The sequence below is a fragment of the Microcebus murinus genome, chromosome 11, assembly GCF_040939455.1.
Source record: "Microcebus murinus isolate Inina chromosome 11, M.murinus_Inina_mat1.0, whole genome shotgun sequence".
Classification (NCBI taxonomy): Eukaryota; Metazoa; Chordata; class Mammalia; order Primates; family Cheirogaleidae; genus Microcebus; species Microcebus murinus.
In genome coordinates this window covers 28,505,781-28,525,747 of record NC_134114.1, presented here as the reverse complement: position 1 = coordinate 28,525,747, position 19,967 = coordinate 28,505,781, and the positions used below count along the sequence as shown (strand labels likewise).

Genomic DNA, 19,967 nt, shown 5'->3' with positions numbered 1-19,967 from the left:
TGAGAAAGCCTCAGTCTCCAATAAAAAGACTCCATAACACCTACCTGATCTCCATGGAGACATCCTCAGAATGGAAAAGATCAAAGGCAGACATTTTCTCTACACTTCTCTCTAAGTGAGCCCACGCCTACTCTCCACATTTTCTCCTCCACATTCCTCCAACTCCAATGAAGTTCTACCTGGGCCAGACTTACAGAAATTGCCATTTTAGCCAGAAATCTTCTCAATCTTTTCCCTTCCCTGTCCTGAAAAATCCTCTTCCTAATAAGCCATATAGAAGCCCAATGGTGAAGAAAAAAATGCTATAGCACTTTCATAAATGTAGGGCTTACTGCAGAAAAACCAAGCGAAGAAAAGTGTTGCTTTGCACTTGCCATAAATATTTGGTACAGATGCATGGATTATGCTTTTTCCTGACATCTAATTATCAAATTAATTCCCATCAAATTCATGGAAAATGGATTTATTAAAGGCAATTCGTTTATAGTCTGTGCTCTAAAATTAAGGGAATCATTAAAACAGCAAAATCTGGAAACTGGCAGCTGTTCTTGGCACTAAATGAATCACATCTGTATCTGATAATGAACCTGCCTAAAGAATTTCATCACAAGAAAAAGTTCTCAGAGAAAATAGAATATCTCTTGAGTAAGAAAATTAAATACAATTTTCCTCATCTAATTCAAAACACTAAATGTTAGTTTGCTCCAATCCTGTTACTTGAGAAGAATTTATGAAAGCAAAGAAAGTACAAGTAATGACTAAAGAAAGTCTGGTGATTATTCTTATTAATGATAAGCTGGGAGCAGGAAACAAACAGGAGCTGGAAGCTGGAGTCCACAGGGTGAGTGGCACGGGTGAGTGGTCATCCTAAAAGGCCAACACCCCAGAGGCCCCATACCAGGGGATCCACTTAGAGTAGCAGAGCTTCCCACTGGTGGGCAAAGAATGGGTTATAGGTGTGCCAAGATATGGAGCTCCTCATACCTGAGAGGGGCCTAGGGCGCTGGAGCCTCAGGCTAGTCATTTCTAGCAAAGAGTAGACTTATCCATTTATATCACATACCATCACTTATTACAAGGACTAGGTTGTGAAAAAGCTTCGGAAGCACTACCTATAGCCACCTTTCTCAATCTTATCTACATAGACCCAGGCCCCTTTATCTTTCCTCATTTATCAACAATTGGAGATGGGAATAAAGATAGCAACCACCAGTACTGTGTTTATACGAACAAAGCACAAATGTATGAAACTTAATAAATCCCTGTTAGATAAGAAATATATGTTGGAAATCATCAGTATGTAAAACCGACAAAATAAAGGAAAAGTAAATCTTCCTGTATAGATGAATTACACAAGACAGGTAAAGATGTTTTAAATATCATCCCCTTTTATTTAGCTCTCCTCTGACAAGACTATTATCTATCATTCCAAAAAAGGAGAACACTATCCAGGGATATGTGTTAATTACAGGCCTCTTTCTTCCCCACACTATATGTAATTGTAAAAGTTTGGCCAGAATTCTTACAGAACAGCTGGAAAAAACTTGTTACCAAAGATCATTCATCAGATTCAGGTTGAGGGAGGAAAAACTGTCAGAAAATCCCACAAGACATAAAGTCCTTCATTTGGCCCATCCGTAGGACACAATATGGTGCTGGGGTTAGACAACAGAGCACTAGTCATCACTCTATTATATGTTTACACATTATGTAAAGAACAGTATGTCATTCTGAACATATTTAAACATCTACAAAATCAGGTTCTCTCTCTCTCTCTGTTGTTCCTATTTTATAGAGGAGTTAAGTATGTCTCTATTATATGTTTACATATGTAAAAAACAGTGAGTCATTCTGAACATCTTTAAATATCTACAAAATCAGGTCCTCTTCCCCCCTCCCCACCTATTTTATAGAGGAGTTAAGTATATTCCTCCTTCAGGGTTAAAATATCTAGTGGCTGATTCTTTACCCAGCTTTGCCATTCGTGGCCATCATGTCTATACAAGGAAATGTAGATAAATTTAAACACCTATTAAACAAAACAAATTCTTGTGAAGAGAAAAAAACAGTCTCTATTTAGTCAAAAAGGAAATACTATTTTATTGCTTTGAAGGACAAGGAATAGAAGTAGAAAACCTTTATTTGCAAATGCTGACACTAAGGAATAGTGGAAGCCTTTTAATATAGCTTGTTATGGGATTAAATGATATGGATAAACCATAAAACTGGACAAGCCCTCCTTTCTGTCCTCATTCTTTTGCTCATGAAGACTGAGGCAGCATGTAATTAGCCCTTTATCTCATATTGTAACTCCACAAATTAGATCATTGTCAAATAGATGATCATAGGAAAGATACCTTACTATAGGGTTTGAATCTGGATTCCTACAGTAAACACTATATCAGAGAAGAGAATGTTGAACAGAAAATCTAAATAACTACACTCCAATTAAGAATCTATTAGTCTAAAAAAATTTACAAATTTATTCTTTTGAGAGACTAGAAATGAGAAGAGAAAGTGATAAGCACTATATCAGCATCTGTCTTCTATTCTAAGGAAAAATAATGATTAGATTTCTGATAAAATATAGTGTTAAATTCAAACAAATAATTTTACTTTGAAGCAGAGTATGTTTTACAAAGTAGACCCAGGGAACAGACCATATTCATTAATAGTATAACAACCAAAACAAATGATATTCATTAAATTGCCAGTATTTTAAGCATTCACAGTAAATTTGTATCTCCTCTACTGAACTTAAAACATAGCTATTTTTAGTAAGTCTGAAAAAGGATCATCTATCTTGTTTAAAGCAGTAGACAATTAAAATAAAATGTGCACTTCTTTCACCAAATCTAAAACAAATACATATTTATGCTCTGAAATTACAAATTAACTTTAAAAAACTATTAACAAAAATACAAAAACAAGAGAAGATGGTAAGGAATAGGCTATTATAGTAGGTCCCAATAAGAATATACTAGAACAAAATGTAATAAAAGACAAAGCAAAATTAACAAATACATACTCACCAAATACCTACTATGTGCTATGTATTCTTAATAAGTGTTAGGAATATGATGCCTTTACCACCCACATGGCACCTTCAGCCCTGAGGAGACCCTTCCTCCAATTTAGTTACTGGAGAATCTAGAAATGGCTGAGAAGGGAGTATAGCACAGATAATAGAAGTGTTGAGAAAATATGATCCACAAGGAAATGTTAAAAAAAGAAGAACAAAAGACTAAGTTTGGTTCCCTCAGACAAGACAACAGTAACTTTATAATCTTCAAGGAAACAGAGGATGTTGACCAGCTGTTCTCCAACTCCATGAGGACTAGAGTAAAGGATGCAGGCTCTAAACATGAGAATCTGAGGCTAAAAGTCAAGAAAAAAATGATCTGATGGTAAGAGATTTCATACACAGAAATGAACTCTCTAGGGAGGTTGTAACAACCGTTAAAAGTAAGTTAAAATTACTTTACAAAAAAGTAAGTTTTGTATAGGAGAGTTAAATCGTGGTTCTCAAGCAGACAGGGAGATGGGCTCTCAAAATACTACTGAGAAATTAAGCAAAGGATGCTTCATACCAATGGCGGCAAATGAAGCAAAAGCCAGTAGCTCTACCTTGTGGTGTAGTATGTCAAGGGAACACACCACCAGAGTAAGAGAGGTGACTCACACCAGGATCAATGATACTACTTTATTTCCTACCATATGAATGTCCCTCCAAATGTGCAGCTAACTTAGAAGTTTTCTCGTAGGCATAACTGCTATATCTGTACTGTTTATTTTGTGTTTTCTATCACCACTGTAATTTTTTTAACTTAAAAAAGCTTCTGGTTCTGAGTAAGATAACAGAAACACATCTCATTCAGCCTCTCCCTCTGAATACAGTTAAAAAACCTCGACAGAAGGCATAGCCTACCTATTTGAGGACTCTGAAAAATAAACAGTAGTAGGTGGATTTGGGAAGAAGTCCAGAATTCGAAGTGTTACTAAAGCAGAAGTGAGTCATAATTTCCCTCACTCCAGTTCTCCACTCCCTCCCCCCCGCCAAAGTCTATTATGAACAAAACATCAAAATTTTAAATAAAGACAGGATCAGTCCAGTTGAGTTTTCCTTTGGCCTCAGACCTGAATACAGCTTGGCACAGCAGCACTGTTACTTAAACCATTTTGATTTAAAATTTTGATATTTTATTAATTATGGCTTTTTGCATAAATTTTGATTTTTATAATGTTGCATTAAACCGTTATTTACTTTGATTACTGAGGTTTTTGGCATCTGCTTAAATTTGTGCTTGAGGCAAGCATCTAACTTTCCTCAACTGAGTTCTAGCCCTGCCTTGACCTATACCTCACTCTATTATAAAAAAATTAACTTAATATGGATGATAACCCTAAATGTAAAATAGTACATTATGAAACTTTTAGAAGAAAACATAGGAGAAAATCTGTGTGACCCTGGGTTGGTCAAGTGGTTCTTTGATGTGACACAAAAAGTACAATCCATAAAAGAAAAAATTGATACATTTGACTTCAGCACAATTAAAAACTTTTGTTTTGTAAAAGACACTATAAAAAAATAAAAACAAGCAACAGATTGGGAAAAAATATTTGCAAATCACACATCCAACAAAGAACTTGGTATCTAGAATATATAAAGAATTCTCAAAACTTAACAGTAAGGAAAAAAAACCAATTTAAAAATGGGCAAAAGCTTTGGACAGCCACTACACCACAATGATATAACGATGCAAAATGAGTACATGAAGTTATTCGACATCCTTAGATATTAAGGAAATGCAAATCATAACCATAATGAGATACCATTTACATCTATGAGAATAGACAAAAATGCTGACAATACAATGTGTTGATAAGGATGTGGAGCAAAGGAAAAATGCACACACTGTGGGTAGGAATGCAAAATAGTATGTATGGCTGCTCTAAGAAATGGTTTGGCAGTTTGTTACAAAACTAAATACACATTTACCATATGACTGAGAAATCCTACTCTTAGGTATTTACCCTAGATAAAGGAAAACTTATATTCACATGAAAACCTGTATATGAATGCTTATGGAAGCTCTACCCATGATCTCCAAAAACAATCAAATGTCCTTTCATGGATTAACAAACTGTGGTCCACCTGTACCGTTGAATACCACTCAGCAATAGAATGTAACAATCTACCAATATACATAACAACCTGGATTAATCTCAAAGGCATTCTGTTGAAAGAAGCCAGTCTCAAAAGGTTACATACTATATGAGTCCATTTATATGACATTCTTGAAAAGACAATACAATAGTGAAGAAGAACAGATCAGTGAATGCTAGTTGTTAGGAGTGAGGGGTGAAAGAGGGGGTGAGTGGATAACTATAGAGGGTTAGCAAAAAGGAGGTTTTTTGGGGGGGGGGGTAATGGAACTGTTCTGTGTCCTGATTGTGTTGATGGGGAACACATGTGTTATAAATAAAAATCACAGAACTGCACATTTTAAAAAGGTCAATTTTACTATATCATACTTTTTTAAAATAAAGAAGAATCAGCACTAATCTAGTTCTTGTCATTTTCCCTATCTAAAACATTTTAAGACTTGATAAAGTAGATATTAACAATTAAATGAACATGAAACCTGTAATTTATTTTCTCTTTACTCTCATGTGCCTACAGATGAAAATTCAACTGTATACTTAAAATCTTGAGAATGACTACTTTGGAACTTCTGTAACATAATACCTTAAGGCACAATGAGAACCAAGAAGTAATTTAATCAAGTCTTACTGATACCAGCTGCCACCCCTACCCTTACCCCCACCCCTACCAAACTGTGACGATAACGTAGCAGGTAACTCCAGCTGAGTTCCAGCTACTGCTTAAACTTTATTAATACATGTATGCTGCTTGCTTCAGGAAATCCCAAGAAAGGGTTTAGTGTCTTCATGATGGCCTTGTAATCCAAATTATGAAGGCAGCAAAAATGCAATGTTGTTTTTCACCATATCCTACTGGCAACTCTTTTCTTCAGTAATTAAAGAAAACACTTTACAGAAAGTAGTACTGAAAGACCTCTGTGATCCCTGACAGTAAAACATTCTCCTTATAACCATTCTGAAAGTTAGCTCTTTACCCTGGAAAAGATAGTGCTAAGATAAAGAAACGTGTAACTGCACATTGGCAGATTTACACTAAAACTCTATCACCTACTTACTCCCAGGTTCCCTACCAAATATTCATACATCTTGGAAGACCAGGAAACAACTAGTGCTCTTATACTCTGCTTTTCTTTTCTCAGTGAGCAAATGCCTCATATACTTATGTTGAGTATACTGTCCTATCAGTTGGCCGTGGGCAAATACATATATTATAAATATTTATTAAAATATTATAAAAATTTAATATAGATATGTTAATCAGGCTTCCTGTAGGATCTGCATTGTTTAATCCTGTGAATTACAGTAAAATTTCATTAAGCTGATATCACTTTATTCAAAATAATACATAATTCAAGCAACTGCTATTCCCTAGTCAACCAGCTGCCTGATTGCTCTATAATAAAAATCAGATAATGGAAAGCTAGTTAATTCAAAGCCCATATTTTCCATCTCCTTGTGTTTCGCATTAACAAGGTTTCACTATATTTTAGAAGGCAGATAAATGCCAAATACGGTTTCAAGTTTATTTTCAGTTGGTATTTGCACTGCTGACAGCTCAAGTTCTCTCTGTGTACTATTCCTTGTATGACCCTGACTAGGCGGAGACACTACTTGACCTCTTTATTTCTAGAAAACTTTTAAGGAGGTATAATTCTGCCTGAGCTGGGACTTTGTATCAGTGAGACAGATGAATAGTCTATTCCCAGTATGAAATGAAAGAATAGATGATTTCCTCAACTCCTTCAGAGTCAAGCTTTCACAGGCAGAGCATCATTAATTTGCTTGAAGTGAATTCCCAGATCAGATATATTTATATTCAAATGTAAGAACAAAGATACATTCCAGAGCCAAATCTGAGGACTTCTGGAATATCCATTAATTTGAATTACCTTTCCATTTCTCTCCATAAGTACAAATACAGAGGTTGACTATGTCTGACTGGTCAGTGTGCCCCTTACACTTATAAATTAAGATAAATAGCTAGCTTCACGAAAGATCTATTATTTCATGGCCCTTTTATACCCATTTATTCTTCTTCTTCAATTTCTTTAGATTTAAAGTATCAATATTCTCTCCAAATTCATTCCTAATCCTTTTTGTGTAATGAAAAGTGCTAACACTTCCATTTTATGTATGTAATTATATGTCACATGCTTGTAACACTTTCATTTTGTTATACGTCATTTTCTAAGTGACCACTGTGTTTCCTGAGAGTAAAACATTGTCCTAATAATTGCATTATAATAGCCACATATAGCAATTTTCTTGAACATCAAAATTTATTAATTTAAAGGTCATACCTCAAATAATTTGTGGATGATAGGATTAGATATGATATTTACTTTTATATGATCTTCTCTATCTTTGTCAATTTTTTAGATTTAATATGTACTATAATACTTTTACAATCAGAAAAATACAATTAATATATAAAAAGTTAATCTGATATAGTTTTCATTGAACTGTATATATGAAGAATCAAATCTTATAAGGTAAGGAAAATTAATGTGAACTCAAGTTCTCTTCAGAACTCAATAATTAAATAAAGAAGGAAACACAGCTGGTATTATCTTTATGGAAAAATTTTGTTTTTTTAAATAATTTTTTAACACAACATGGTTCCTCAGTGTACATAGTAGACTATTTCTTTAATCAGAGACATAGGTCCTAAATATGAATTTTTCTTTTCTTTTTGGTAAAGACATGAACTTTAACTTAATTTTTAACAATAATTACATATATATATATACACAGATATCTCAAACAATACTCATGGTTAAAAATAAGGGGCAGGGATAAAGTTTATAGTAAGCAAATGAGTAAATAAATAAATCTTAAATCTCATTGTACAAAAATTTCAAGTTCTCCCCATCTTTTGGAAGAAGGCCAGAGTTAATAACAAATAGAAAAGTCACTATTTTTATTTCATTTTTCCACACTTGATGAAGATGAAAATAAATGATAAAATTCCAGGAATGCAGGTCCAGAGTATATACTTTCTCAAACTATAGAGTTAGCTCCATGGACACTACCACCACAAGATTTCAAACTGACAGAAGATATGTAATAATTCACATTTTGAGGTTTCTTTTTTAAAGAACATCAATGAGGTGTGCATAACCCAAATTTCATTTCTCATAGGAAGGGGATATTCTGGAGAGCAAATAGTGGTAGAAAGAAGTAAAAACCTAAGATTACCCTTGTTCTTTGCTATCTATTCTCTTCAGTGGTTAAAAAATATTCCTAAAGATAATGAAATACTTTTTAGGAATTAAAAATGAATTTCTTTCTTCCTTAAAAGAACTTTTGACTATCATATATTCTTACATTAGTATTAGGATTTTCAATCAGCCTTGGAATGTCCAAGGCAGACTAGCTGAAAATATTGAAGGCAATTTCCCTTCCCCCTTTGCCTCCAAGGGCACATGTTAGATCAGTTGTGTAGATGCCTAGGCAGTGTTTTCAAATATAACATTTGTTAACATTCTCTGACTGAAAACCATGCTGGCTCCATATACATAGGGGTTTTATTCTGTTTTAGAAGAAGGTGTGGGAAGAGTGTAACCAATCATATTTCATTCAGGTAAAGGGACACATCTAGGATAGACATAATGCCATCATTGTCTGTGCCTCAGTCAAACAAGTTGCTACCAACTGTTGATATTAAGAATAGGAAAAACTGTTTTTTAATGCAAATTAAAACTCAACACACAGTAAGTAACTTACTGCAGTGGAGTGTGGTATTTCCAAAAGAATGACAACGATCCTGATTTTTAATGACAGAAACACAACAAAATAAAAGAGGCAATTTTTGGCTCTTCTACCAAAGTGTCCACCCTTTATCCATTCCAAGGAATGTATTTATTTTCTTAAATTCCAACAAGGCTCAAAATTTGAGACAATAGGTCAAAAGGGCAGTTTAAAGCCCCTTTAAACATAACAACATAACATTCTACTATATAAACAGAAAAATGATGCTGTTTGATGATAACAACAACAACCCATCCCCCAATTAAATCAACAATTTAAAAGGCCACTCCAAGGTGCAGTGGTTTTGTTCCTATTTTAAGTTCTCTCTTCATCTATTAAAATGGATCTCAAAATTTGTTTTCTTACTTTTCTAAGATGACTCAACATATGGTGTCTAATGAACTTTCTCCTTTGTTAGCTTCTCTTCATTTGCTTATCTCCTAAATGCTGATATTTCTTAGGGCTCATCTTTTATATTCTTTATGCCATTTTCTTAATCAAATTCATCAGCAATCAACATTTCAATTCCAAATTATAAATGTTTCTCCCAAAACTATCTTCTTTCTTTACTTATAAGAAAATTTGGTGCTTAACCAAACTTATTTACCCATCTATATACTGAACATCTCTACCCAGAAGTCCTACAGGTACTTCAAGGTCAACATATCAACAACAGAATTCACTGTCTTCCAAAATCTGCTTTATTTTCTCTCTATATATTTTTATATTAAGAAATATTTACCCAGTCTCCTAAGTTATAAACCTCAGGCTTCATCTACAAATGTTCACCAAATCTTGTAAGTCCAACCTTTACATTGCAAAAAAATTAACTGTTCTAAAACCTGGATCTGAATGTCATTCCTTGCTTTAAAAAAGTCACAAGATACAGTCATCTTCTTTATACAGGGTATACAAGGCCAGTTTACTTTTCCATTCCTATCTATCCTCTCTCCTGCCCCACTCTCCAAAGATACACCTATGATCTAAATATACATTACTTCTACTTCCCAACTATACCAATCACTCATTCAATAAATATTAAGAGCTATGTGTCAGGCACTGTTCAAAGCACTAAGGATCTCACAGTGAACAAAACAAAGTTTCTGCCCTTGTGTGACTTACACCTGGAGGAAGAAGGCAGACAAAAACAAATATACAATATATGAGGTGGCTGTAAGTGCTATAGAGAAAAAGATCTAGCTAGAAAAGCAACTCAGAGAACAAAAATTTATCACATTATGGGAAACTGATTCTTCCAGCATGTAAACTACAGAAGCCCATCATGTCTTTAAAAATGAAATCATACTTCTACATTCCTCAACTGTTTATATTTCAACTTAAATTATAAGTTAAAAGCACAACACCAAGAAACATACAGTCATTGAGAGGCACGGCAGAACACAGCTTACTTCTGGAACAACTAATTATAATAATTTTACTTTTTGAGATTAAAGTTGATGGATTGTTTTTCTTTGATTCTAGTGTTCTAGTTGGCTCCTGAATGCACCCAATAAAGTATTACGCGTGCTGGCATATTTCAAATTATGTCATGAGATTAGAATCCATTAAATTTAGGAACTCATTTAGATTTAGTCTCATTGTTATTTCACTTTTTCTGTAATACTCTTAACTATAGCGTGGTTTCAAATTTAGGGTCTACAAGTTAAGACTCCATAGTAATACTAGAACATTAGAGACAGGAGCTTTTTGCTGGTGATTTAAAAACAGTTGTTCAATTGTCTGAGTCACGTAAGTGCATAACACATCTCAACTGTTTACAAAGAGCTGAAACAACTGGAGAAACCTACATAAGAGCACTGTTTAAGATATAGGATATTACTAAAGGATTTGACAATGAGCCAAAGAAAATCTACACAGACATTAATTGGCCTGTTTCATACTCAGAAAATTACAATGATTTGCCTTACCACCTAAATAATAATACATATTTTAAAAGAATTCAAATTCCTCTGGGAATCTTCACTATTATTATATTATATGTGGCTCCAGTCTCAGGACACGAATGAGTGAACGATGGTATTTCATTGTTCACATATCTATGTAAACAAAACTAACGATTTGTTGTGTTTTTCTTTTTAGATGTAGAAGTTAAATCTGAAATGTTTTAAATTTCCAAATAACTAAATAGCAATTGAGCTCAGTGGAAGCCAAGCCTTAACTTAATGACTACAACAACTCTGACAAGCAGAATTCTGTCAAAGTCTTCAAAGAATGATAAACTTCATCACTTTCCAAGGGCATAACCTTTCACTTCTGTCAATCTCTATATCAAAAGATGGCTAAGCTGCAAACTTCACTTATTCTCAAGGCTGGGAAGAAAAAAATATACATACCGCATCTGTGATGTCTATTTCATACACCCTTTGGAAAGTTTTACGCTCAAAGAAAACAAGTTTGCCGCTACCACATCCTCTTTGAACAGATGTACCAGTGACTACGAGTTTATCATCAGGACTGAAACAGCAGTCAGTCCTACAGAAAAAAAGAGTTTATAAGTATAAGCTTATGACCCCCCCAGACATAATGAGTGAATTAAATAAAATATAAACATCACTGTAATAAGAGCTAATGCCTATATAGGGCTCATTAGTCAAGTACACATATTAATTTTTTTAATCTTCACAATAATCCTATGAGGTAGATATTATCTCCATTTTACTGATTAGGAAACTGAAGCAAAGAGGTTAAATAAACTTTGCCCACAATAACACAATTAAGTGGTGTGGCTGGGATTTAAACTTAGTCTGACTCCAGAATATGTGCTTTTTAACATCTACATTATAATATTTTTAATGCAATGGAGCATGGGAAAAATTCAATATAGACATTGAGAGTGTCTACTAAGAGTCATATATGACTAATGTGCAAGTACTGACTATTTTGGTCATTTTTTTGAACTCTTTTTACTACCACCACACTATCGCCCCCAAGTAATTTGAATTATGTCAAGTCAAGCATCATGAAACAAGGAGCAGGTTATAATGCTGGAACCTAATTGATGACTATAATACAACAGCTCTTTTTATGAGAGGACTGGCTGAGTGTGGTAAGCTAAGGCATGACCCAAAGAAGTTATGTGGTTAGCATTACTTTAGCAGGCATAATAGCTCAAAAAATTATCATCAGCTATAAATTAATGTTTGTTTGTTTGCTTGTTCTAACAGATAAATGCCATAGGCAGTGGACCATGTTAGACTTAGTGCTGTATTATTATAAAGCTCCCTTCGCTTGATGTTTCCATTACCTTCACATTCTCCCTGTTGGTCATTATTTAACACAGACGTGGAATTTTATTTCTGCCAAAATAGAAAAATTTGCCTGGGCACCAACCTTAGGATTTGGAGGTCAAATCCCATCTCAACTATGCCCCCTCCCCCAATCTTTAAAAGCTTCAGTTGCTGAGTGAGTAGAATGGAGATAGTGTTCAGTTACCCAGATCAAGACAGTCTGAAGGATGCTGAATTATTGATTAGAATGATAAGAAAAATTTGAGAAAATGAGCTGTATTATAAATGCTTAGTAACTATTAGAAACTGTTTTAATGGTATGAGAGACTTCAAATTTTAAAAAACTATAGATACACAGGCCTACCCTATCATTTATACAGTATTAAAAGATTTTATCTCTCAATATATATTTTACTACCCCAAGACCTATGCATGCACACTATACATACACAAACACAATGAACACACATATTAATTTTAAAAGTTTTTATAGTCTGAAGAATGTACAAAATAAAAAAATGCATCTTTCAAAAAACAGACTTCAATCACTCAAGTCTTTTCTCTAGAACATTTAAAGACATATGATACAAATTAACATTAAGGTGAAAAAATTTATTTTCCATTCTCCTATGCTGATATTAAAAATATGCTACTTACATTGGGAACATGGTGGGAAGACCTGAGGCTGAAAAAAGTGGCTTATTAAATTGTCGGACGTCCCATAATTTCAATGTATCATCACCTAACAGAGGAATGAGAGGAAAAAAGGAAAAGTTAATCATGCAAAAAGAACTCACTCCAAGTTTAGAGTTTGTTAAACTTAGTGTATAAGGAGGGAAGGAAGAAAAGAAGGAAGAGAGAAAGGGAGGGAGGAAACAAAGGAAAGAGAGAAAGAAGTCAGATGCACATAAGCATGTTTTACTTTTTAACTGTTCAAGGAGCTCAAACACACAGTAGTTCCAAGAACAGTAGAAAGCTATAAGATAATGAATCGGCCTTCTAGAAATTACTTTCCAGATTAATGCAGCATCTGTAGGCGAAAAGGAACCCTGGAAAATCTACTCTAAAGAGTGATTTTAGAGCAGATGATAGTTCTTCTGTGGTATATCTGAGCATAACCTGACATCTTGAGAGTATCTTAATTTAATAACCATCAGGACTGAAAATAGTTCAATTCACAACAGATTACTTTTCCCACTAGTGTGTGGGTAAAGCTATCCATTAACATTAATGGAGGTGAGCCATGTGCTTCCCTTCCCTCCAGTGTAATTCTACCTGTAACTATTATTCTTCACTTTGCTGGGGAGTACAGCTTTTCCAAGTCATTTAAAGAATAATCAAGATTCTTTTAAGAATAATCAAGATTCTTTTAAGAATCACTTTTTTATATTTCTATAGGGCTACTAACTAATTCCTGACTAGAACAAAAGCCAAACTCACATAAGTAATGTTTTTGCTGTTCTTTCTCCCCAGTGCCCACATCTGAGACCTGCCTTAACCCCTCAGGTCCAATAAAGAATCAGAATCAGGTGCAAATGAGCTGAGTGGAGAGTTCAATAAAAATCCCCCTTCTCTCCCCAGCGACCCTTCCTCTGAGACCCAACTTTGGCAGGTGCACTAATCCACAACTGGCTGGACTCAATACCTGCTTCTTCTGGAAGAACTTTGTAAGACTCACCTTTGGAATCTTACCCTCTTGCTTTTAGTCTTAAAAAAAGGTTACACAACCCTACAATCCTCAAACAATAAGAAAACATTAATCTGCATTAATCTCAGTTAACCCAGCAGGTTCTGGAGCTAGCAGGAGCACCTTATAACACCCTGGGGACTCCTTGATGAATAGAATTCATCTGCTATACTCTATACATCCAGGAAGGAAAATGATGGAATACAGTATGCATGTTGTGTTGACCAATTAAATTATCCAATGGCTATTATAGGATAAAGGGGAAGGTAAGAATTATCATCAAAATGGCTTTGACTGAAATAGAGTTAGTCCTGTACTTCTAAGGCAGTAAGTATCAATTGAGTGAGGGCTTGCCTATTTTAGAATGGGAAGAATTTTCAAAATAAACTCCCCCTTTTATCCCTTCTTCTTTCCTGACTTCACCTCAGAGATATGGCTATCCACTTAAAGATGCCAAAGTCTGAATGTGAGAATTTCTAAGTGGAGCATTTATCATTTGAAAACCTTCCCAGGGGATTCACATATACTCTTGGGATGAGACCATAGTTTAAAAATAATGAAAAAAAAATATATATATATATTTAAACTGGGAGTCATCTCTGTACTTGGGTAGCATGTTAGATGTGGTAGACCAAAATATGTATTTTATACATATCTACAGTTGACATGGATAACATAAATGGAGAGTTACATGCACATGTGCTTTGATTTTTTAAAATTATGCAAGTGAGAGTAGTTTGGCTATATTAGTGAGGTTTCCATAGAGGGAAGAGAATCTGAACAGAGTTTTCCATAGGTAAAAGGACATGGACTAGTTAAACTAGGGAAAAGGGAAAAACTGAGCCAAGCCTCTTTTCTCTCCTCACAACTGCTACCCTCTACGTTAGGTCGTAAATTCTTTCAGGAAAAGGACCGTTTATGATGTTCACAGTTTCTATGCAGCATCTAGCATAATGCTAGCTCATAGGTACTCAATACACAATAGTTGAGTGAGTGAATGAATAGCTAAATATAGCATTGCTAGATTCAGTTGCCTAAAGTGTTGCTCCTTTTCTGGTCTACAGGATAAGACTAAATCACTTATGTGATATTTAAGACCCTCTGTAACACAGCTCCAACCTACTTACCCTGCTATTTCTTTTCTCTCCCCATAAAGGGGTCTATAGAGAGATGCTCGGCCATGGCCCACACTTTCCCATAATGCTTAGCTCAGAAGCTGCCCTCTGTCACTATTCTCCATCTCTCTGTCAACACACAGCATATCCATGTGGAAAGATGTTGCAAAAGGTTAGAAGCAACTGATGATATCCAACCTTATGAGTGTGGGTAAGTAAATTTACAATATGACCATATAGAACTATTTAAAAAATAACATCTAGATATATAATTTTATATTAACCAAACTGAGTTAGTATTTGAAGTGAAAAAAAAAATCAATGGCCACTAGAAGAATTTGAAATACCAGATGCACAATTATGAAATGGGGCCAGGCGTGGTAGTTCATGCCTGTAATCCAGCACTTTGGGAGGTCGAGGCAGGAGGATTGCTTGAGACCAGCCTGGGAAAAATAGCAAGACCTTGTCTCTACAAACTTTTTTTAAAGAAGAATTAGCCAGGCATGGTGGCTCACACCTGTAGTCCTAGCTACTCAAGAGGCTGAGGCAGGAGGATTGCTTGGGCCTAGGAGTACAACGTTACAGTGAGCTATGATCACACCACTGTACACCAACCTGGGTGACAAAGTGAGACCCTGTCTCTTAAACAAAAATTATAAAATGGCATAGGAAGAATGTAGATGTTCATCTATAAAATTCCTAAGGTAGAGGCAAAGGTCTTTTTGGAGACTTCAAACTCTTATGGAATTTGAAGCTAAAATAAAAACTTCGGCAAAAAAGGCAATATATTCTAAATTTTACTTGATAATTTTTAACACAAACAATGTTTCCAAGTTGGAAATGCATTTTAATGAAAAACTCAGCTTAGCAAAGGTTTATTAACAAAAAGCATAGCTAGCTTTACTAAGCACTAGGATATTAATAAAACATTTGTTAGAGTTAAATATGGTCATTTTACATATTAAAAAATATCAAAAAGAAAGTTTGTAACCTACCTCCACGAGAGGCAAGGACATTACCATCATAGGAAAAAGTCACGCAAGAAGTGTCTGTGCCTGGGTCATGAGCCTGTTTATAGTGAAACTTAGGATGAACCTGTTTGTGACAATAAGCAAAGTGTTAACATTTCACCTGAATTCAGAAACGAACATTTTTAACCACTTCAGTACTGTGCTCACCAGCCAAGAAACCTTGCCCATAGCCAGCACTCATAGTTCACATGATAGTTTGTGCTGTGCATTGACGATGAACCATTTTGCTCCTGTGTGATGAGGAAAGCTTTAAAGCACTAAAAGCTTGTTTTACTTTACAGACAGCTTTACTTGTAAATCAGAATAGGTAACATATACATATATGTTTCTATTATGGTATTTTTAAATGTTCACAATTTTATTTTATTTTATTTTATTTTTTTTGAGACAGAGTCTCGCTTGTTGCCCAGGCTAGAGTGAGTGCCACGGCGTCAGCCTAGCTCACAGCAACCTCAAACTCCTGGGCTCAAGCAATCCTCCTGCCTCAGCCTCCTGAGTAGCTGGGACTACAGGCATGCGCCATCATGCCCGGCTAATTTTTTTATATATATATATTAGTTGGCCAATTAATTTCTTTCTATTTATAGTAGAGACGGGGTCTCACTCTTGCTCAGGCTGGTTTCGAACTCCTGACCTCGAGCAATCCGCCCGCCTCAGCCTCCCAGAGTGCTAGGATTACAGGTGTGAGCCACTGCGCCCGGCTACAATTTTATTTTGATAAATGAAAAATTAGAAAAGACACATCACGGCTGTTGGCTAAAGTCAATGCTTGTACCAAAGTGGTTAAGGCAAGAAAATTTCACTTTATCATGATGTAAATGATATACACCTGTAGGTAAAGTACTAATTTCACATAATTATAGTTTGCTTTCTTTCTAAAAAAAATCCAAAAGGCTTTTAAAAACATCTATTTGCTTTAATAAAGAATAGAGAAGGTAAGTCCTAGCAGACATTTTTCAGACTGCCTTAGCAAGCCCTGAGCAACTCAAGTTTATGACTGCATTTAGTTTTTTGTATTATGCTTATAACGTTGTTGGGACCATTTCCTATATTTATCTGAAAGGGCAAATATAAATAAAAATTACAATGAGCATATAATTTGTTTCCTCAAAAATATTTACTGTATTCCTGGTATATGCTAGACACTGTGCACATGGTTGTAGGTCTTGAACTATCTTTCATGTGCCTGTCAGATGATGATGATGTTAATAATAGTAATATAGCTAACCCTCACACAATGCTTATTATATCTTAGGTACTATATCCTTTAATGTCTTGCCTATTTAGTTCTCACAATCACTCTTTAAGTTAGGTTCTACTATTGTCATCCTATTTTATGGTTTAGGAAACAAAGCACAGAGACTCAAATACCTTGTCCAAGGCCACACTGTTTTTAAGTAGTAGAGCTGGGAGTTTGAACCCCAAAAGCCTATCCTTAAATACAGCACCATAACCCTTCTCTTATTGATCTATCTTAATAGTCTTTTTACTTCTAACATTGCTTTTGCACAGTTAATGACTTGAAAAAGTATTAACTCTACTACCCCAAACTTGAAAAGTAGTAACTCTACTACCCCAATCTTGCCATTCATTTATGACTGACCAGCATAGCCAAAGTACTAAGAAGTCAGTTATTCCCCAAAGTATAATCTACATGAACAAAAATATCTGGTCCATTAAAAACTTTGTCCCCTGCATAGCTGTCACTAACAGAGTATCCTCTGTGATAGCTTACTGTGTGTATGTGTGTTTGTGTTTATGTGTACCTGTGTAGGCATGCACACATGCCATACTGGGTGATTACACAATGGTTGTAAGCCATTACCAATTTTCTTAGGGTAATTCCATAGCAAAAGATAGGGCCACTGACAGGAATGACAGCATGTGGACTTCTCCTGGGAGCCACAGGTATGGGAATGCAAATGACACCATCTCCACTGGTCTTGCAGCAACCCTAACAAAGAATGAGTCACAAAACAGAGCTCATGTGCTTTACCCTCCCAACAATATTCCTGACACACTGTGACTGGGGTTGCACCTAAAAGTATCTACTAATGAGGAGCATACTACCTCACAAAAGCCAGCATTTTGTAAATTTTTAATAATCTGTATATATTGAGTGAAAATTGGATTAAAAGGACTCATTGATTCAACATTTTTTTACTGGACATTAACTATATGGCAGACACTAAATTAAGCAAAGGTAGACAGAATTTTGACTCCCATGACCTCTACCCCCTAGTGTCATGTCCATGAATACCTTATATGGTCAAAGGGACTTGGCAGGTATAATTAAGGTTACTAATCAGCTGATCTTAAAATAAGGAGATTACTATGGATTCCAGGTGGGGCCAAAGTAGCCACATGAGCCAGAGGGCCAAGAAGAATGTCACAGAGATGTGACAGAAAAGGAAGTCAAAGAGATTTGAGGCATAAGTGTTCAACATGCCACTGTTGGCTTAAAGATGAAGGGAGTCAGGTGTCAAGGAAACAGGGACCTGAATCCTGCCAACAGCTACTGAGCTTCAAAGAGGACCCTGAGCTCAGACGAGAGCCATAGCCCAGGGCAGTATTTTGATTTTAGTTTAGTGAGACCCTGAGAAGAGAATCCAGCCACACTACACCATACTTTTTATCTACAGAAATTGTGAGAAAATAAACTGGTGTTGTTTTAAGCTACTACATTTGTGAAAATTTGTTAGATAGCAATAGAAAACTAACCTACCTTTATTGAAAGGCATGAAGGTAAAAGAGCTTATTGCATTCAAAGAACTAAAAGAAGTTAACCAAAGGAGTGGTGGGAAACTGATATGAACAGGACCCAGACCATCAGGGGACTCATGGCCATGTTAAGGAGCTTAGATTTTATCCTGAAGGCAAAAGAGAACTGTTGACAGAGTTAAAGCAGAGGAGTCAGATTGACTAGATTTGCTTATTATAAAACAATTATTCTGGACACATGTGGAGAACAGACTGGGACTATTCTGTTCCCAGGACAAACAAAACTCTGCCACCAACCTCAATAAGAAAAATTTGCTTCTCGCTTATATTCCATCAAGTCATCAACTACCAAACTCTAAATGAAACTTTTAAAAGATCCTATAAACATTGGTAACAGTTTACCAAAAAGTCCTGTAGTTACATTTAGCCTTTCAGTGAATTTAACTTAGATTTTTGTGTTTGTTTTTAAATGTTTTGTTTGTTTTCAATGTGAATAAATACATATATATCTAAGTAGAACAAAGACCTATAATTTCATGAATGATAAGGCAGTGTGGTACAGTAGAAAGAGCACTGAGCCAGCAAGTAGGAGGCAGGAAATTTTCAGGCAAAAACTAGCAGTGTGACCTGGGACAAATTACTTAGCTTCTCAGGTTCACAATTCTATCTTCTGTAAAATAAATGGATTGAAGTAGATGCTTTCCAGTGTTGCTTACAGCTCTATGACTCTTAAAACTGGTAAATACATAATGTTTTATATTCTGATTATCTGATCATTATATGCTTTTTTTTTTTTTTTGGAGACAGAGCCTCGCTTTGTTGTCTAGGTACTAGAGTGAGTGCCATGGTGTCAACGTAGCTCACAGCAACCTCAAACTCCTGGGCTCAAGCGATCCTCCTGCCTCAGCCTCCCCAGTAGCTGGGACTACAGGCATGCGCCACCATGCCCGGCTAACTTTTTTCTATATATATTAGTCGGCCAATTAATTTCTATTTATAGTAATGCCAGAATCTCGCTCTTGCTCAGGCTGGTTTCGAACTCCTGACTTCAAGCAATCTGCCTGCCTCGGCCTCTCAGAGTGCTAGAATTACAGGAGTGAGCCACCATTCCCGGCCTATATGTTTTTATTATTAAGACAAAAGAGATCTTGAATACCAATATTTGAAAATATATGTACACACATATAGATGTGTACCACACATATACCAGTAAGCAAAGTGAGATAACTTTTAAAAGGTGTATAATCCA

The 19,967-nt window shown here is 35.3% G+C and overlaps 1 protein-coding gene across 1 annotated transcript in view; it reads right to left on the bottom strand.

Moving 5' to 3' along the window:
* Positions 1 to 19,967, bottom strand: part of WDR70 (WD repeat domain 70) — a 227,813-nt gene that overhangs the window by 31,084 nt on the left and 176,762 nt on the right. The window contains exons 11-13 of the mRNA XM_012736463.3: positions 15,962 to 16,061; positions 12,822 to 12,906; positions 11,271 to 11,409 (exon numbers count right to left, since the gene is read on the bottom strand). Of these exons, the coding sequence (XP_012591917.1) occupies positions 11,271 to 11,409; positions 12,822 to 12,906; positions 15,962 to 16,061 (324 nt within the window). The remainder of the gene's footprint in view (positions 1 to 11,270; positions 11,410 to 12,821; positions 12,907 to 15,961; positions 16,062 to 19,967) is intronic.